This window comes from Lagopus muta, chromosome 2 (assembly GCF_023343835.1).
Source record: "Lagopus muta isolate bLagMut1 chromosome 2, bLagMut1 primary, whole genome shotgun sequence".
NCBI classification, from domain to species: Eukaryota; Metazoa; Chordata; class Aves; order Galliformes; family Phasianidae; genus Lagopus; species Lagopus muta.
In genome coordinates, this window is record NC_064434.1 from 53280197 (window position 1) to 53301702 (window position 21506).

General features: G+C 36.9%; 1 protein-coding gene across 2 annotated transcripts in view; it reads right to left on the bottom strand.

Annotated features, from left to right (window-relative positions):
- MED23 (mediator complex subunit 23) overlaps window positions 1–19898 on the bottom strand; it is a 34446-nt gene extending 14548 nt beyond the window's left edge. Inside the window, exons 1-17 of one of the 2 annotated variants that reach the window (XM_048936595.1) lie at window positions 19755–19898; window positions 18043–18074; window positions 17850–17937; window positions 17016–17140; window positions 16770–16881; window positions 15868–15966; window positions 15212–15313; window positions 14920–14989; window positions 13289–13401; window positions 12477–12572; window positions 11862–11879; window positions 5231–5431; window positions 3364–3507; window positions 2007–2152; window positions 1194–1439; window positions 864–1006; window positions 310–484 (exon numbers count right to left, since the gene is read on the bottom strand). In XM_048936595.1, coding sequence (XP_048792552.1) covers window positions 310–484; window positions 864–1006; window positions 1194–1439; window positions 2007–2152; window positions 3364–3507; window positions 5231–5431; window positions 11862–11879; window positions 12477–12572; window positions 13289–13401; window positions 14920–14989; window positions 15212–15313; window positions 15868–15966; window positions 16770–16881; window positions 17016–17140; window positions 17850–17937; window positions 18043–18074; window positions 19755–19814 — 1970 coding nt within the window. In that variant the 5' untranslated portion in view covers window positions 19815–19898. The remainder of the gene's footprint in view (window positions 1–309; window positions 485–863; window positions 1007–1193; window positions 1440–2006; window positions 2153–3363; window positions 3508–5230; window positions 5432–11861; window positions 11880–12476; window positions 12573–13288; window positions 13402–14919; window positions 14990–15211; window positions 15314–15867; window positions 15967–16769; window positions 16882–17015; window positions 17141–17849; window positions 17938–18042; window positions 18075–19754) is intronic. The other variant, XM_048936596.1, reaches the window with a different exon arrangement.
- Between the last annotated feature and the right edge of the window lie 1608 nt (window positions 19899–21506).

Genomic DNA, 21506 nt, shown 5'->3' on the forward strand with positions numbered 1-21506 from the left:
GAGCAGACAAACTAGTCACTGTGACTACAATTGAAGTGGAAGGAGCTCAACAGTTTTCTGACATCTCTTGACATGATGGTGCTGATCTCCTGTCTGATACAGACTGCTGCAAGCAACTGCAGACTACTCCTACTAGCATGTAACTGTAGCTCCAAAACAGTCTGCTGAGATTCTACAAAACACCACAGTCACAAAACTAAGAGTGGGAGGTACTTGCATCCTGTTTCAAACATAGTATAGTTCTTAAACAACTTTCAACGTACAATGAAGAAAAAAATTTTAAAACGAAACATGATAACAATCACTTACCACAGATGAAGCTGGTTCTGATTTCTCTGTGGCACAGCAGCCAAGGAATGAAGATGGCTGAGCAGCTGGACTCGATAGTGAGGCTGGATGTGATGCATACGATAGCTAAACATTTCTAGCAGAGTGTGCAGAATTCCCCAGGCGTGAGATTTGAACACAGTTGGCAGGAGCTGACCTTATGAAAAAGTTCATAAAATAAGTTTTCCAAGAGATCTAGCTTCAAAATGTAGCTACAAGGTATACCACTGTGGATAGACAGTTACAGTGAGCTACATATCAGACATGTGATTCGTGAGTATTGTATTAATTACAAAGAGCACATGCAAGCAGTGTTTTACATTATTGTACATGTAGAGAGCTCAATTTTCTGACTGAACATGTACAACTGACATCTGCATTATTTTAAGGAATTAAACTGAATATCATTTCTGTCCAATTTAGAACCTTCGCTTAAGATATTTTGTTGTTGTTGTTTTCAAATACAGAACAACTTGTATGTGCTACTGAACTAAAGGAGAAGGGAAGGGTTGAGGGGAAGGAGCTTTTTTTCTTACTGATAAAGCCTTTGATGCCCAAGGACTCTATTTCCATATAAACCAACAAGCGACTGTAGGTTTCCACAAGAGCAGGAGCCAAGGCCACACTAGATTTTGCATGAGCCAGCTTAATTACCCTTGTAGCTATGCTATGAATCAGACTGAGGAAAGAGAAAATATTTTTCAATCAAAAAACAAACAGATGTAAGTTACAATGCTTATGATACAAAGCAAGAGATCTATACATAGCATTTTCAAGAACATGAGTATTTCCATAGTGAAAATTAATTACATAAGAATTTGCTTGTTTTCTTTCTTTATTCAAAAAAAAAAAAAAGCTGACTATACCTCATTTTGGCATGAACTGTGAGCGAGTCCAAGAGGTTCATTGGCAACGGGGTTATAGACCCTGATGCCATGCAATTAGTCCCTGGAAGAGATATCCTCATGTTGCCGTTTCCATAAATAGTCTCCACCAGTACGCCCATTGGCAATGTAAAACACTCTGAATTGGTTGAATAAGCATTGCACAACAAGGCAATCTTGTAGTCATTCATCTGTAAACTTTTGTTTCTTAAACTCTGTTGCAAAAACCTAGAGTACCAAAAACAGATTAACATTAAGTAAAAAGAAACTGGTACATGTATGATTCAAGGATCAGAACCACAATAACTCCGGTTAAAAAATCCATTTTAAAATAATGGGAAAAAATATTTATTAACTGGACAGCATCAAATAACTAGATCTGCCACATACTCAACTGTTCAGAAAAATCTGATCGAGCTGCATTTTCTTCTGTCAGAAAAATACTTCTGAAGGAAAATACACCTTAAAAATGACTTTTTCAGAAAAAAATTTAGCGTACCACACTTTCCAACTCATAGCATAATAAAACAAAGTAACTGATTTTCTTTCTGAATCTCCATCAGAAGTTAAGAGTTACCCCTTTTACATGTAATGTAATTTCCTTTAAGGTATAATAACAGCATTTCATTTTTTTTATGTAGTATTTTTACTTTGAGGTCTTAGTGCTGCTTCAATTCTTTAGTAACCCTTACACAACATCCCAGCACACAATACCTTCTGAACATAGACTTGAGGAGTCTTATTCCATTATGTCTACAAACATACCAAAGTGTAACAACAAAGAACATAACTCACTCATGGTGATGCTTAAGAGAATGAGGAATGGGAATCTGTAACTTGGAGTTGTCGCTATGCGCCTTACGATTCAGATGAATCCAAATACAGGTCATCGCAAAAGCATGAGTGGACTGCGGTTTGTTAATATCAGGTACAGGAATACACTGAAGAAGGAAACAATCAAAGTGATGATGCTGCATGTATTAATACAGAGAAAACCAATGTAGCCAGTATCCACAAATTCCCACAAAAATTTGAAGAAAGTATAACTCAAAGCCCATCACTACAGTTAATTGATCCAGTCACTCTTCTCACAGTTTGTGGTAATGAAACATCTGTGAGATCACGCAACAAATTGTACTACAGAATTTCTGTCAGTCAAAAAACTTCCCTAGGAGGAATAAAATAGTACACTCAACCTTATCAGTTTGGTGCATCACACATTTTTGTTAACTTACCTCCTGACCCAAAACAGAAGACACTGTAAAAGCAAGCAATGAGGATATCTCACTGACAGAACTGTTGTGGAGGTTTAATAACTTTCTCTAAACTCAAGAGAGAGTTTACTACCTCAAGAACATTCATTTTAGAGAAACATACCAAGCACAACTAGGATCTGATGTAAGATTACAGAAAGAATTTTAGGCAGTCATTAATACTAAACAAATTTAAAGTGTCTTGTTCATTTTACTTGCACATGAAAAAGTATCCGATAATGTATTCACAGATGTAACAATGAACCTGTATACTATTCCTTAATAGTATATTCTCAGGGCTCTAACAAACACCTTCTCAAAACCTTAGTCAAACAAAACTTAGGGACAACATGACATTTGGTTGTGCTCATTGTTTTGTAGTTAAAAAAAAAACCCAAACGCTGGACATATGTGGTTATTGAAAAAAACATAGCTGGGAAGTACTGGAAATCTTTCATTTAGTTATATGAATCTCCAACTAAGCAGTGCATTGATGCAATACCAACTGAAGAACAAAGGTATATGGGAACTGTTGAGTCATGGCCTGAACCAACTGATAGACCACCTCAGGCACAGACTGGGCCAGACCTGGGAGCACAGGTGGGAGCCAGGCTCCACACCTCCTAGACCCCATTTAAGGACTGACTACTGCTGGGAAAGGATCTCCTTCTAGAGATCTCTTCTTTTTGGAGTTTTCCACTGCAATCCTAGATCCTCAGATACAGGTGAGCATTTCTTCCTTGACTGTCCCTGTTTCACCACGATAGTCTTTCCAACTATAACACCTGTAAAGTGTACCACCCTAGCCGTGATACTCTTCCAACTGTACACTTGTTGACTGTACAAATAGTGATATCTATATACAAAGGTGTCATGTTGAATAATAACCAAAGACTCACTTCTTTCTCAGGATAAAGGAGGTCAAAAAGCTTCATAACGGGGAGGAAGTCAGCCAGCGCATTCTTCTGGATGCTGCCAGAGATGAATTGCAGTAGCACCCACATCAGATGGTCTCTTCCTTTAATGAGGCCACGGCCTGCCAACTGTCAAAAACACTCAATAACAGACAAATGTTGCAGGCAGGAAAATAAATATCTCTGTGAAGATCCAATGAAAGTAAAAGAGGAGGCTAAAATGGCTCCAGTTTTCAGAGGTTATTTGGCATTTTATAGCACAATATAAGCAGAAATACATGCCAGACTTTCAGAAAGATGATGAAAAGGCAAGTAGTCCCAACACAAAAACACTGTGTGGGCCACAGCAATTAACAGTAAAATTTTAAGTGTATTTAGCTCTTCAAGGACACCATTTTGAAAAACAAAAACCAAAAATCAAAAACAAACAAAAAAAGCAACTCAACTATGTGACTTAAACTGTCACACTGCAGCCCTGTAGCCAAAGGCAGTGTTGCAAGAGATAGCAGCACATAGTGGGTTTTATATTAACTCCATTTTAAAAAGTCTCAGAACCCAAACAACTTGAGTTTGCTTCATCTGGATTTCTCTAGACATGCCTGATTTTCATGTATGTAGTCTGATTTTTAGTTTTAGTTTGGCTGTAACAGCAATTCTTCAATAATGAGTACACAGTTTCTAATCTAGCTTCGTTTATTTTTAACTTACATTTGTGTAAGTTATTTTTAATATTTTTATATTATATTTTTTATTTTATTTTATTAATATTTTAATATTTTTATACACAATAAATTTTGTGGCATAGCACCCATTGTTTCAATAACATTGGTTTACTTCACCGAATAACATTGGTTTACTTCACCGAAGGCTCATTAACAGCCATTATAGGAAAGCAACCTAATTTTAGGGCTACCAAAATAGGCAAAGAAAAATAATGCAGTAAGTTCACTATTCACTATATTCACTATATATAATACATTTGGATATTCATGTAACTGTGCAAAGATACGTAGCATGCTAGAAATTTTATCCACATATAGCTATTAGTTAATTCTACAGCAAGTAGAAAGAACATCTTTTTCATACCATCAGCACCACAACTCTTCCAGAAGAGAACTCAGGATATTGCTGATACACTTTAACCTTTCCTACCCTTTCTTAAGGAAGAATGATATCACCGCCTTCAGAATTCAAAAAGGAAAGGGTAAATAATTGAAAGTGCATCACTTTTAACAGTATTACTGTGAGGAAGTAGCAATAAACTTCAGATTATAATGCTATTGCCACTGTAATTGGACAAATGATCTTGCACACTCTTGCATCCACCTACAAGGCATGTTTCTTTAGCTCCTCCCAGGTCCAGCAACTAACATATTTTGAACCCAAATATAATACAATATCCCATATCTGAATAAGCTACAATAGACCAAACTAATCACAGAATCATTTGACTTGGAAGGGCTCTTAAAAAGATTTAAAAGACATCTAGTCAAGCTCTTCTGTGTGAACAAGGGACAGCTACAGCTAGATCAAGTTGCTCAGACCTGTCCAGCTTGACCTTGAATGCCCCCAGGAAAGAGGTCTGCACCACCTCTCTGGGTAACTTGCTCCAGCACACTACTCTTACTGCAAAAATCATTCGCTGTATATCCAGTATAACACAATGTAACTCGAGAATTCGAGTCACTTCTACAGAGCACAACATGAAAGAAAAATGTGACACATAAGGTACTTCTTGAAAGAAGTAATAGGATAGTGCTCACTATCCTATTAAAAATCAAAAATGTTTATTTTTTAAATTTAGTATTTTTACTCTCTCTCTTACCAGCAGGGATCGATACAAACAATTTACCTTTTGATGGAGTGACAGGACCATATGAGGAAAGCTTGCAAACTGAAAGAGCACAAAGAAAATGAGCTGGCTGGAGAGATGCTGCCACAGAAGCTGACTGGTTCCACCATCGTCAAACTTCTCTTCAGTCTCAGACCGTTCCATGGCATACACCACAAGATCCACCAACTGGTCCTCCAGCACAGGGCAGCGCTGCTTGTGCTGTAAGGCAGAGATCAGATACAGTATTCCAAAAGCCTTGCCATTAACTGCAGAACTCGCACAGTTGCAATTACAGTACAGTATTTTGACAGAAGGCTGGGAAGCATGAAATGAAGTCTGAACTTAAGTTAAGGATAAGCCACTGCGTTAAAGCTGCACTATGTTACAGGTCATAATGTTTCTTACATTTTATCAAGCACTGCATTATTCTGTACTCGGTTCCATGAGACAGATCATCAGTATGCAAAAAAAAAACAACATCTGGTATTTCTTGTCTCTACTTTCACTAAGTTTGTGCAGAATATTTATTTTTTTGATCTTACAGAAAACATAATTCATTATTTTAATACACTGCTTTTTGTTGCTTTCCTTTGTTTTCCCCCCTCTTCTTTAAAGAAATTTCAAAGGAGAGACCAACAATACTGCCAAAACCAGAAGCACCCCAACACACAGTACAGGCATTTAATGCCTATTTCTTCTCCTTCTCACTCTCATTTTGAGCTCATCTACAACTAGCAGCAGAATTAACACTCCTAAAAGTAGAAGTCCTACAGACACAGCTGGTGCAATACAGAATCAAAAAGACTTGAAAATTAAGCTAAGTGGTATGTTCTGTGTAATTACTGTTCTGTGCACAATATGTATCACAGCATTGAACTCTTTACATGCTGGATTTCGATTGCTACTATCTCCACAGAGAGCTGTGCAAAAAGCATACATCATTTTAAATAACACACCTCCTCCAAAGATCTTCAGCAATAATCAAGTAAGAAACACACTACATATATTCAGGTCCATATGTTACTACAGGTGTATATATACCAGGACCACCACCAGTAGTCTGAAACTCAGACCATAAATCTTACATGTGAAGACCATCAACTTTAATATCAAGGACAACAACTTTTTATTACCCTGTATGTGAACAGTGTTATTACTAAGGACAAAAAGCAGTGTGGAATGTAACTTATTCCAGTTAAATTCACAGTGCTAGCACGATGGGAATAATGTAACTTCTGTTTGTTTCATGATGATCTCTTCAGGAATGGTCCCATTTTTCTTCCATTTTCAAAATTTTTACATCTGACACCTGTAACATAATGCAGCCTTAAAGAAAACATTACTACTTTAAATGATACCAAAGAAAAGGAACCAAGCTGCTCAAACACTAATCATGAAAATGCAGTTTGCCTTACTAGAGGCCATAAGGCATACGTAAAAACAGTTTAAGAAGATTATCCAAATACTCAAAATATTTTAGGGATGCCTTAGATGAATTCTTTGACTTTCTAGCCAGGCAGCCTAAAAACCTTTTAATTAATAAAGTAAGAAATAACAAAAGGAAAGAGAGATGCTGAAAGGGGATGCTTGTTCTAACATTCATCAATGGTAATCTTTTCCCATAAAAACAAAGAGATTCTTCTTAATAAAACATAATATGCAAAAATTGGAAAAATTGACAAAATATAATGAACAGCATCCCCTGTTGCATGCTCTTCACCAGCCCCAAACTGCAGAAAGCTACAATTCTAGCTGTGTTTTCTTGAAGCATGCTTAACACAAACCTCTAACTATAACAGAAAGCATCAGTTACTGTTTCACCTTCTCTTCCAGTACACAATGCCATTATCACAGATCAACCACACTACAGGTTTACAGAGAGCAATATTAACACTCCAAATGAGAATAATTCGATTTCATTGTTTTGGGTTTTTTGGTTTTTTTTTCCATTATCCCATCGTCCCCACTCCCCCAGAGCAACTACTTATGAAGCAGAGCAGGGTGCAACAGACAAGACTACAGACTAGTTTATAATCTGGCATGCAAAACTACTACGTACAGGGCTTGAAATTTAATAGTTTGCTAAGCACTGGGTTAATGTCCACAGGCCTAATCATGTTAGGCTATATTAAATTAGGATCAAGTTATTCAAAGAATACAACAGGAAAATATTACTGTTAAAAAGAAAGCCAGAATTTCCAGTAGGAATTTTTACTATTCTTAATAATCCTAAGACTGGGAAAAAGTTCATCAGTGGGAAGAAATAATTAAATTCATCTTTTTATTCTGAAATTCATCATTTCATTGTTTTACAGTAGCCTATGAAAGACAAAGCAAAACTTCACATTCCATCTTGTTTAACTAGTTTTCTGGCATTTTTTGCATATTTTCAGTGAAGATATTCAGCACAAATTTTGTACCTATAGTTTTTGGATTACTCAAAATAAAATACTGCACTTGCAAGTGTGTAAGCAGGATTGGGGTCTTGTCTTGTTTTATTCAGCACTCATAACTGAAATACAGCACCTCAATATGCATTGAGACTCCGAGGGCTGATTTTCCTCAAAAATAAACAGGAATTTGTGGTTTGAAATGCCTAAAGAGAGACTAATTTCGTATACGAATATACTTTATATATGTGGAAAAAATACAACATTCAAAAACCACTTTGGTTTTTCTTTTTTTCAAAAAAGAAAATATTGTAATTTTGTTACATAAATACATTCTCCATTTTGCTCTGGAAATAATCTGTAAATGACTGACAAATACATAACAGCACTGAAAACACTACTAAATCATACAGGAATACAAGGGAAAAAGAAGTTCTACTGTGACAATCTGATACTGAAACTTTTTGAGACCAGCCCTCCAATGTACAACTGGTAGCTTTCTGAAGTACATCAAATCTTCAATTGCTTTTTTTTTTTTTTTTTTTTTTTTTAAAAAAAAAAAAAAAGACTGCCCTCAAGGTAAAGTATTCTAAGAATTCAGTGAGGCTACCTGCAGATTATTATCATTTTAAGTGATTTAAAGAAACAACATTTTATATTTTTGAGCTATGTAGCTAAATTTAAGAATGGATTCAGGAGGCCAAACAGTCTAAGAAACTCGTTGAGAAAGGGTTGCCTCCATATATAAATCCAGCTCAAAGTTTTCACATGGAATGACACTACAGTTCGATCTCACTTCCATTTTCCAAAGTTATACGCTACCAAGACTCAAATCTAGCCTTTTATGTTGTTTATATTATATCAGATTCTATTTCTGCTAAGACTATTGGGCATTCTAAAGTTTTCCTCATTGAATCTTACTCATTTTCTAACGAGAAAAATGCACTCAAGTGTTCTTAAAATACAGACAACCAAAAATGCATCCAAAACAGTAATCATAGCCTAAGTATTTTGCCAAGTTAACACTGGTAATATCAGAAACCAGGCCTCCAAGATCAATACACAGTATATTAAAAAGGGAAAGGAAAGTCAGGTTTTGCATTACATCATTCCTTTCACTTGATGTTTTAATTCTACTGCCACAATGCATGGACAGGCATTAAATAAGTGTCTTTTTCAAACTGTTCTGGTTGTAGTTAGGAAAGACTGCAGCTATACTTTCACCTGGGCAGAGTATGGTACAGGTAATTTCATAAACTCATACAGATCACTACTGATGATTTACAGAATCACTAATATTACAGCTCCCAATTAAATGTTTGTATAACATTACAGAAATAAGACATGAAAAATTGTCTGTTTTAAAATTTTCCTCAACCCAAAGAAATCAAAGTTTAATGTAAACTTGGAGTCAACTTCACTGTTAAGAGGCAATGCCACCCAGACTAATCATGCAAGAAAAAGAGCTTCTTTTTTAAAGCAAAATTTTATGCATATAGAAGGTCAAAATGTAAATCAAAATGTTCCAAAGTAGTTTCATGACTGTTTTAAGACATTACTGAAACATGATTTCAATATGCAACTGTTTCAAGGACTCCTTTAAATACGATCTCCAAGTTTAATCTTAATTTGGCATCAGTGTATTAACATACTTTTAACTGTTAAGCATTTTCCAAACAAAAAAATAACAATAAAAAAAACCCAACAGACTGTGGCATATCTCAACAAAATTATTTTAAAAATAAATTTAAAAGAAGGCAGCATTACTCCAGCCAACAACTAATATAGAAGTGATATGATAGAACCATGCTTCTTACAAGCCATTTCACAGAGGTATACAAAGGAAAATACAACCCCACTCAAAAGTATGCACTAGCAAAACAAACAAACAAACAAAAAAACCCTAAACTAAACAAACAAAAAAACCACCCCCAGACTCCAAGAAAAGGAATATTCTGAAGTTGGCATTACTGTAGCTGGACTTAAACCCACATAATGGATAAAGATATATGAAAAGCTCATAAAAATCCCACAACAAACCTTCAATTTCTGAAAGGAACATATGAATCCAAAAACATATCAAATTTTACCTTCACGTTTTTCTCTGCAAGGTTAGCAGGACAGCTGGGTTTGTATTTTCTACACAACACAGAGACGGTTCAAGTGAACACTTTTCTAATATATATCTGCTTAGTTAGGACTGAACCAGAGAACTTCATCGTTCATCTTCAACAATATTCAAGAACTAGGGCAAATTTCTGATTTGCTGAACCATACCTAGATTGTGATGCCAAAAGATTCAAATGAAGGCTCCAATCCTGCAAATGGATCTGTGTGAATAGTTGATAGGGTATACAAGCAGCTTCATATAAGTAAAAAGGAATGCCTGATTATCACTTCGAGGTGTTTCTGTACTTGTTTTTGAAACAAACTTGGTGCTATTTGCAATGCTAAGCATCTTATTATTGTGACAATCAATGTATACAGATTAGTTCAATTCTAACAATAAAATACATAATTATCAGCCATTTTACAGAAAACACCAATGCAGTTACATGACTTTAAAAGCACATTTTTTTGGTCAAATGGCTACATTAACAAATCCAACTATAAAGTCAATTTGTACCTGGAAGTGATTACAACTATTGCTTTAAACAACATAAATGTTTAAGTAGAACATTTAACATTTCCTGTTCTATACCACTACACTACCCTATGCTGAATTTCTATTCTGACTCATAAATTTTCATTTCAGCAGCCTAACACCCCTATGATGGTATAGTTGTAGCAGCACAGCTAGCTATAGTTCATGTTCTGTCAGCATTTCCTTTATAAGCTACATTCTTCAAGTTTGTTCCTTGGCCATAAAATTTCATGCTAGATTGAAACTTTGTGTAGAAGCTCCTATGCTAGAAAGCAAATTTTAAGAAAACTTCAATATATTTCATTACTTCAATCGAATTTCCTTTATTTATTTTTAGAGAACAGCAAAGTAGAAATCAAAAAAACAGCATTTTTAACATTGACAGTTTTTGACTGTAAGGCACAGATAGCTTAGAAAAATAAAATGGGTTCAAGAAATACTTTTGTATAGGTCTTGTATAATTTACCAACTACAAGATACGGAGGAAAAGTCTGATTTATTACTAAATGTAGACACAGAAATAGACACAGAATACAAGTAGTACTCATCTGATCACTAAACCTAGCAGCTCATTACTGAAGTCCAACAGTTCAGCTGCTTAGGAGTCTCAAATACAGAAGACTGATGTACGCAGCACACCGTCTAGGAAGGTGCAGGTATGCGCACGTTCAAACCCATTATCTCAATCCAGAAAGAGCACTGGAGCACTCGCGTATTTCGCTTAAAATGGGAAATGCATACACAAGGTTTCAGGATCATGTAAATTTCATAGTCAGGTGACAAATCTGAAAAAAGTTTCTTAAATGGAAACACTGACACAACCTTCACTATAGTATTGCAAACAGCAACGCTATTTTATAAATCTTTAAAAGATTCTTTTTTTTTTCTTTTTTTTTTTTTTGAGTAGGAGTGGAATTGTAGCAAAGGATCAACTGAAAATACAGTACCTATACTTAAATTTCAAACAAAGTCTGCTTGTTTGATTTTTTTAGGCTTGTCGTTATTCTTTTTTTTTTGTTTGCTTTTAAAGAATAAAACAGAAACCAAAGAAAACATAAGTAGGCAAATTTTAAAAGGAAATACTTCTCTCAGCACTTTCTTTTACCTAGTTTGGAGGATATCATAATTACCTGTTGGGAGGCTTGTTACAGAGGGTTCCTAATAAAAAATATCCACTAGTAAAGCCTTTCCTTATTAAAATTTTTAGGGTTTTTTTTTTTCTTTTTTGGTTTGTTTGTTTTTAATAACGATTGTATTTACAGGTGTAAAATTTTACTGTCAGGTGCAGTGGCTGTTTTTCCACTTGCACAAGGAAAGATATTGAACTATGAATCTCTACTCATCTGAAAATTCCAGCAGTAAAAGTTCTTGTGACTGGTAAAGGAAATGGTAGAAGTTCATTCCAATCAAAATCTTTGCATCAAAGGATCACTCACTGTCAATTTCACGCTACATCTCTCAAATATCAAGAGATATGTATTGAGAATTTGCCCTTGGCTAATGGTCCTGCCAATTTCAAGCCCTGACTGTACATGTATTCTCTAACTGGAATCAGTGGCTACAAAGCGGCCAGCGTATCGTTAGTCACAATACAACAGTAAGGTTGTGAACATACCTGAGCAATGTTCAAGGTCTAGAGCATTGGAGGATGGGCAGGACAAGACAGGACAGAACAAAAATAAAGGAAGAAAAAAAGAAAAGACAAAACAGTGACTATGAGGCCAGCCTCAAGGATCCCCAAGTCAGACTAAGCCCTCCCAGTTCTAAGATATAAAAAGAAAAAAACAAAACAAAACAAAACACAGATTTCCATTTCTCTAGTACTATAACACGCCAATATAACAAAATACAATATTTTGAAAACTGATGGGAACGATAACCATTTTTTCTTTTTGAGCTAGCAGTCTTCTACTGTCTGTCAAAGGTGTACTTGAGGCTGGCCTTATAGGAAAAAAAAGCAATGCAAAAAAAAAATCATATTTTAAATCTCTATTTTTCAATTTAACATTCGTAAAGCAATATACAAATGATAGGAACAACAGTGTCCAATTAACCTAATATGATCTCATCAAAAACTAAAAAATAAAAATAAAAAAACTAAAAAAATAAAAATAAAATCACTCTCTGGACCTAAACTGTTTTGCTTAGTTAGCTATAGCAAAGAAAAGAGAAAAAGAATAGTGCAGATTCTATGCAGAATTAAATCACATGTTACAGCATGTTACAGTACCTGCTTGTTCAGACCTAGCATATTGCAGACCATATCCCTTGAATACGGCTGTTCCAGCACATATCTCAACAAAGCAGTCTGTGGCTCAAACAGATCCTTCAAAAAAAAGAAAAAAAAAAGCAAACACACACAAACATATATTGCCTCAAGACCATTATTATCTCATTTGACTGAATTAAGCAACACAGCAGTGAGCATTTTACCCATACAGATTTATCTGCGCAAATCTTTTTTCTGATACCCAAAATAAAGGAGGAAGTAACCACTATTCCTCAGAGCTGGGGTTATGGGGGTCAAATAGAAAGACATTCTTTAACTAACAGCGTGCATTTTGAAAACAGCCTTGAGATGCTGCAGTCTCAGTTCTCCCAGTATGCCACTGTTTCACACTCCAGACTTTTAAGTTTGTCTAAGCTAACTTACATTTTAATTGTAAAATAATCTTTCCTATGGAAAAACAAAGAGTACAGAAAAGAAGAAACTATTTTCCCCCTTTTTTTTTTCCCCATCTCCTCATTGCTAAACTAACTTTCATTCAACTCCCTACTCTTGCTTACACCCACATGCATACACTGACAAAGAACATCAAATGTCTTTCTTCAGCATCCCGTGCAGCAATTACACCACATGCTACTTTGAAGGTAACCCACATAAAGGTTAAAATACATATCACAGCAAAAACATCTATAACTAACTGCAACGTTAGCTTGGTTTTAACAGTAGAGTATCCACCACTGAACTTTTTCTCCTTATGATATAAAACCTTCATATTTCTTGAATATTATATGTTTTAGAAGATTAGTAAAACATACCTTATCATATGGTAAGAGACCTTTCAAAGGAAAACGAAGAGTTGTAGGATCCAGTTTCCACGAGTTACACATAGCACCTGAGTTATTTACCACAGGAAGAAGACTACAGCGACCTATATGCAATGAAACATTATGAATTCTAAAATAATGAAGTTCGTCTACTGTTAATCATTCTGATGCAAAAACTGGCCTCGGCCACTTTTACACTCTCCTTAAACTTCTACGTTTAAGTCCTTTTAGCATGGCATTGTTTGAGGTTGATTATTCTTTCAATTGGAAGTTCAACTTTTCAGCTAATAGAATATCTAAGGAATTAAATCCCCATCTATTCAGATGGAGTACACAGAAAATAAAAAGTATTTGCAATAATTAACACTAACTCCCATGGGAAAAAAAAAAATTATAGCAATTCATATTGTGTGGCAAACCATAAACACAAGCAAAATAAAAACTTATTCCATAAGGTGTCACAGCATTATTCTACTCTGAGAGAAGCAACTTCTGTGCCCAAAGAGCTTCCAGTTCACTCAAAAACTGCTCTAATGCCACTGTTTGGACTAGGGATCAAGTTTTGGTTAACTAACCCTTTCCCCCAAAATTGCATTGCTAATGTAAATATACAATCTATTATTTCCATTTTCCTTCTTTCAACCCCTAAAATGATGCAGGCAAGTATCTGCACGAGATGAACAGTGTGATTCAGACTGCACACCAACAAGTTTTTTTTGTATGTAAATTTAGACAAGAGAGTCTAGACAAGACACCTAGGATTTATTTCAGTTGCTTAAACAGAAGTATCTGAACTGGACTCCTTGTGCACCTAAGTACTAGGTGCCTCAAGTTTGACCTAAATTGCACTGTCAGTTCTAGTTCTGTGGCTTCTGTTATCCAAACTGACCATACTATTGTCACATAAAACAAGTATAAATATCTTCCCTTCAACCTTTTTTTATTTTTATTTATATTTTTTTTTAAATAAGTAGAATAACTACATGCTTTGGAAACAAAATGCTTGGGGACAATATAGATAATTTCACATCTTTAATCTTTGAATCTCATTGAATAAGTTTGGAATAGAACTTCTTGAAGCTATGAAATAATGCAGCCGTCATTTCAAGTAAATAGAAAGTATTTTATTTTTTTTCAAAGAAAACAGCAAGATGCATCACAATTAAAACAGCCAAACTTTACTCTGCCTATTTCTAGCAATGAATTAAGGTGAGCTTTTCTTTCGTGGAAGAGAAAAGGTAGTAATCAACTAGAAAAGAAATGTTTACACATCCCTATTTGTCTGTAAGAATAGGGAGGAGGCTGAGAGCTACAGGTGCTCCATTGGAAACTGAAATAAGAAAATATTCTATGGCTAACATACCAGTGAGCCTACAGTAGCTCAAAATCCTTACACATAGAAAAGTTATGATTTTCCTACAGTCTGTTCTATTTAGAAATTAATTGGCTGTCTACATAACAGAAGTATACTTTCAATATCAACTCATAATCAAAATACAAAAACTGAAGAGAAGGGACCCCTAAAACAAACTGACAAAAGGAAGTACACTACATGAAACAAATATAACAGAATTTTGTCATATGAAATGAAATAGTTAACTTGTTTTGAAGCATTCCCTTACCACAAATGGAATTTATTCTTGCTGTAGGTCTGAAGGTATCCACAAAATCCGACACTAAATTACCTAGTAACTGGGTGAGAAGAGGAACAAAAATAGGTTAAGAGTTTAAGTTGCATATACTGATAAGGAATACTTAAGACAAAAATGTTTATACATTTTATTAAGGTAAGTAGAAATCTACTAAAATAACAAGAGATTTTAAAATCTTCTTATGTTTGATTAAAACAAAAAAAAAAGATTTAGAGTTTTGCTCTATGAAAACCAATTGCTTGATTTTAGATCTCATCATTACCCAGTGTGGAAGTTTTCCTTCAGGATATAGTTTTCTGATTTCAGTAACTGCAAAGTAGGCAGGTAACAAACATGCATTTCTTTCTAAAATGTAGGCTACCACCTGCAAGTAGAAAAATATATCAATGTAAAAAACCTATGAATAAGACAAACAAAGATGCAGTCTATACACTAGCCTGAGGTAACCCATAAAAATATGTATCGGTAAGAATTAATACACTTTTTCTTAAGTTGTACTCTGATACTACATTAGATTAGAAGTTTTTAATTGTACTAGCATAAGCTAGCTTTGTTTAAACCCAAGTAAATCTATGCCTTTACACCTGCCTACGTAACACTGAAAACAACTAGTACTTTCACTCACTAAGGAAAAAGAAGGAAGGTAATCTTAGTATCTTCTCTCATTCAGCTTACCTCAGTAAGTCAAACATGAGATCTGACTCTTCCTTACCTACAGCATCCCCAAAAAGCTCCTTGAATGAGTTACGAAACACAATTACAGAAACAATTAGAGCACAAAAAACATGTCTTTGCTGGTGATCTATACCAACTCTCAAAGAAAGCCACCCTGGGTATTGAATACTGATGAGTGGCAAAAGAATGAGGCCAAAAGAATGTGTCTCCTTTCATAGTGGTATATAAAATTCAGATAACTACCTCTCTTGCTGCTAAAAGCTGTTGCACAACAGCTGAGCTCACAGTGTTTGGAATTGTTAAGATTTTCTCTAGGATCACTTTCAACAGATCGCGTACACCCTAGAAGAAAGCAGAAAACATTAATATTCCTTGATATTCTTTATTTCTGGCAGAAAGATTACACAATCAATGTGGTCAGACAGCATTTTCAGCAAAATCAGTTGTTTTTGTTTTTTTGGTTTTTTTTTTTTTTTCTTTGTTTGTTTTTTGTTTTTTTACTGTTAGAAGGCACACTGCTTGTGAGAATGTGAATGTTCATGACATTAAACTCCTGGAATTTCACAACTTCAGCATACTCCAGATGAGAATAATAAATGTTACAATTCTTATGAGCATCCAGAGAATCAATGAGCTTATGTAGATTGCCTTTAGGTCTTTAGATCAATCCTGTGAATTATGGTTTTTGCTCTAACAAGCCTACTATCACTGGTGAGGTGGTACTTTGCAAGAGATACTTGGGTCTTCTACCACTTGTGTTGGGTTTGTGCCTTGCTAAAGACTCAGCTTTCAGGACCCTTTTCGTACATAGCAACAAGAGGAAGAGGATATGCAAAAACTTTGGTTTTACTGTTTGACAGTAATACATTTCGATGTGTACCACTTAAGCAACTGCCTTAGGGTTACTTAGTTTGTAAATAATAAAGATATGGAAAATGACAGCATACTAAAAAAGAAAAGAAGGAAGAGTCGAATACCTGTACAAAATTACCTATTAAGATAAAATATTTATGAAAAAGCATTAAATCTGGTCTCAATGAACTTTTTTTTTTTTTTTCATTTCATTAACCAAGCAAACAAAGTCATAAAAACAAACCCAGAAAATAATATATCTTCTCATAAAAAAAGAAACATAGGGAAGATACCTTGTAGTCTACACCTCCAATGATCTTCCGGATCAATTTAAATGTAAGTGCCCACAACTGTGTTCTTTCCCATTCAAGTGTATCAGAGTTTATCAGAGACTCACAAACCATCCTATCAGAGGACAACACAAGAATAAATTGCAGATAATAAGCATGTTCTCTCCAGCAATACTTCAAAAATAATCTCACAGAACACCCTCCAACACTGCAACTTCCATGTATTGAAATCACTGCATCTTAGCTTACCTGGGTGGTAAAAGTCCACTTTCAACTGCCATTGCTAAACAGTCATAAAGAAAAGAAATTCTTTTAGGACTGTGCTGACTATGAATGAATCTTACAATCCACTGGACACACTGCTCATGGGATTCCTGAAAAAGCAGCAGAGGGGAGAAATAGTGCATTTACAATAGTAAGACAAATAATAAAATTCATATAAAAGTCCCATTATGAAGAAATGAAACCGACAGGAGATAAGAACAGGATTTAACAAGCTAGAAGTCCAGTTGTCCAACATCCAGTTCTCCTTACAAGTCATTTGATATAATACTGGAAACATTTTCCACTGAAGACACACTTTTCTATAGTCATTTTTTCTTTCTTTAAATGTGAATTAGCAAAGAATAGGTTAAAATATAATTGGTTTACATTATTCTTCAGAGTTACAATCAAATTCACTGAAAATGAAGATGACTGCATTTCAGAAAGAATACCTATCTAACTTTTAGAGGGTAATTTTTGAACTTTCTTTCTTCCTACTTACTCACTTCCACAAAAAACTTGTAACAAACAACTTCTTCCTTACTGTTACACTTCCAGTTGGTTATCTTTATTAGAAATGTACACTAACTTTTCCAAAAAAAAAAAACTATATAGTGTCCTTAAGGTCAAAACTAATAATTTTCTTGTAAAGATTCTTTACTATGCCGTATCTGAAATCAGATTCTGATGACTCGAATGACTAGAAACAGACCTTATACCTGAAATATTTGCCTATTACTACTTCAGGTTTTACTATACCCCCATCTTCCCCTCCACTGCTCCCCAAAAGTATATTGAAGAAACAAATGAAATCTTAACCTGGGAAAGACTGCTCCAGAACTGCCTAAAAGCACTCAGGCAGCTGACCAGTTTCGTTCTCTCATCTTCTGGAGTGTCCATAAACATACTAATTCAAATAAGAAAATTGGTTATTAGCACAACACCAAAGAAAGAGCACAAATAGAAAGACACACTTACACAGAAAGTCACAAAAATAAACATCTACACTTACCCAGGAAAAGCTTCTTCTATTACCTCAGTTTTCTGCAAGAGAAAAACCCAGAGTGAGTTACTGTGAAGAGGCTCTCTATGAATGTCTCAATATCAGGACACAACACTGAAGAAAAAAAATTCTACTGTTTCAGGACTGTGTCAGAAACAGATGCATTTCTTCTGTTATGCTAGAGTCTCAACATTGAGGTTGCTTGCTCTGAGGATTCAGACTAAGGCTCCTCTCTTCCCTTTCCCATAAGAACCTAGTGATTATTTTATGTCCCAAGGTTGGAAAAATTGTTCAATTCTGTATCTATAGCTCTTCCTTCACACTCAGAAATTAAGTTTCTACAGCATTATCCTAACACATAGGCAAAATTATTTAAAATAGTACCCTTTTGCTTTCTATTGAAATTTCGTATCACACTCAGATGTGATTGGTAACCACTACGTGTTTTCATTATTACATGGAAGAAATAAAGAATGTGTGAAAAACAAAGGCATTTTGGTGATCCTTTCCAAATTTCAAGGCCTGGAAACACCTCAAGAGAATGTGATATGCATCCACTGTGCATGGAAACTTAAGTTTCACTGCCATCCATTCAGCCAGTAATAGAAGCAGTGAATGTGACAACTTGATATTTTCTCATCTGCAAATGCAAGGAAAGCTGAAGAGTTTGTTGTTGTCCCCTAACAACTTCAGGCAAAAAAAAAATACTACTAAAAAAAAAAAAAAGGCAGTGAGCACACAGTCAAATCTTGTTGTTAAACATGTGAAAACAGAACATGAATGGCGACCTCAAGAGCAAAACAAACAAATCATCAAGAGTGAACAAAAAGCACTCTTTCTTTTAAAGAAAAAGTATATCCTTTTGCATTTGCATTTTATAATGCACAGAGAAAAACTCAGTGTTCCAACTCCTGAAAACCACCATTTTCACATCAGTTGGGGAAGGACTTCTTATAAGCGCAGATAGAAATGGGACAAGGGGAAATGGCTTTAAACTGGAAGAGGGTAGATTATACAAGATATTATGGATAAATTCTTTACTGTGAGGGTGGTGAGACACTGGAACAGAGGCTGTGGAAGCCCTCCTCCCTGAAAGCATTCAAGGCCAGGCTGGATGGGGCTTTGAGCAACCTGGTCTAGAAGGTGTCCCTGCCTACAGCAGGGTGATGGAAGAGATGATCTTAAAGGTCCCTTCCAACCCAAACCACTCCATGATTCTGCGATTTTCAGTTGCATTGCTCTAGCAGACATATGTATCCTTTCCAAACCAGATACTGCCGGTTCTACCTGTCATCAATCAAGCTCCTGTTCAGGACATCTTCAGCCAATGCCACCCCAGTATTTCTGGCCACAGCACTCACTAAGATCCACGAACTACCCAAATCTACTAAGAAATTGTCAACGGGGTTGCCTCGCTAATTAAATAACTCCTGGCTCTGCTCCTCTTCTTCTCCTTCTAAGTTCATCCTCCTCCCCTTCCGCAGCTCAGATGGCTTCTTCCTCCTCGCAAGCTGCCCCTACTTCATGCCCAGCTCCGTTCCGCACAGCCTCAAGCGCCTTACAGAACCGCGCAGAGGAGGAATTGCTGCTCTAAGGAATCATTTCCGCACCGCGCTCCGGGGCTCCGCCGATCGCCGCACACGACCCGAAAGCGCAGGTCCCGCTGCGGGATGCCGGCCGAGCAGCCCAGAAAGGCCGCGACGCATCCGGGACACACTCACCACCACCTCTTCGAAGATGCTCTGCAGCTGCGTTTCCATGGGCACCATAGACATCGCCATTGTCCCACCGGTCTGCCCTCCGTTAGATGGACATGGAGGCGCAAGGCGCCCCTTCCAGCCGGAAGTTCCCTCCCTCCGGCAGTCACGGAGTTCCGGCGGGGCGGGGCGAGCGCAGCGCCTGCGCGCAGAGCCGTGGGTGGCTGCGTGTCGCTGCGTGTCACTGCTGGCTTTGAGGTTCTGCGCTGCATCTGCGCTGCATCCCTGCACCGAAACTGCTGTTAATTCTGTCAGAGCAACGTGTAGGAGCGTTTCTGTGCACTGTGGGCAGACTGGCTGGTCTTTTACCAAGTGGTAGCACTCGGGAGGGTTACCTGCTGCAATTCTTTGTCAAACTCAAAATCCATTCCCATCACAGGATGGGAAATGGAGCCCTTGGGAGGTGTAGTTCATCTTATGCCTTGAGGATCCTTACTGCTAGCTCACAGGCTAACAGCAGTTCCCAGCCATGCCTTCAGCTGCAGCCCTAAGATGTACCAAGCCCACTTTTATCCTTAAAAATGGATTACAAGATAGTCTCAACTCCCTAAGATGTCCCAGCAGCGACTTAGCTCATGAATTAACCCCTCATTGTATTGGGTTCGTGTGTCAAAGCAGTAGGAACTGCAGAGATATCCTCTGTGAGCAGGGACCAGCGCTGCCTCACATCAGATAAAAGCCAGCTCCAGTTGTTCCAACAGGGACCTGCTGCTGGGCAGAGCTCAGCCATAAGCAACACTGTATGTCCCTTTGGGAAAACAAACTGAAGAAACGGGAGAGAGGCTGTACAACAGCAACTGGGAGATGTGAGTGAGAAATGTGAGAGAAACAGCCCAGGAGCCCCCAGGGTTGGTGCAGGAGGACAGGTTGCTGCAAACTGTAATGATATTGTTATGCTCAGTAAGTCCCTTGATGGATGACCCTATAGTTTGTTTAGACAACAGGAAGAGTCTGTGTTTTTATACCAAACAGATAAAGAGATTCTGTGAAGTCTTTGTACTAAATAAATAAGGAAGTTCTGCTTGGAATCCATTGTGAAAGCAAATATTGAATATGTACGTACCTCTGGGAAAACCTCTGTGTATGTAACACAAGTAATGTGTTTAAGCTGAAGATCTTTTGTGCAAGGTATGCATGACAGGTGGAGCTCAACACCCATGCATCCAGCTCTGATTATAATAAAGAATGCTAGCTTTCTAAACTCCAGTTTAAGTTTTAGCGAGTTTCCTGATAGACCAATTTATGGTATCCAAGGTGCTCCAGGCTGGAGCAGCAGTTCCCTGCAGACCAGTAGTTACCCATGGTGGAGCAAGCTGTCTCCTTGCAGCCCACGAGAACCACACAAAGCTGGTCTCCAGGTGAAGCTATGGAGGAGCCTATGCATAGCAGTGGATGAGGCCTGAAGGAGGTATAGTTCATAGAGAGCCCCACAGGAGTAGGGCCTGAGTTGGAGGAGCCCTTGATGGGGCAGGAGGGCTTAAGGAGCTGCTGTCTGTGGGGACCTGTACTTGAGTAGTCTGCTTTGAAGAATGAGCACCATGGTAAGGAGATGTGTAGGAGCAGTGCTTGAAGAACTGCAGCCTGTGGGACGCGCATGTGGGATTAGTTGAGGAAGGATGGCATCCTGTGGAAGGGACCCCACACTGGAGCAGAAGCAGAGTGACCATGAAGGAGAAGCAGAGATGAAGCATTATGGAGTGAATGTAGCTTCCATTC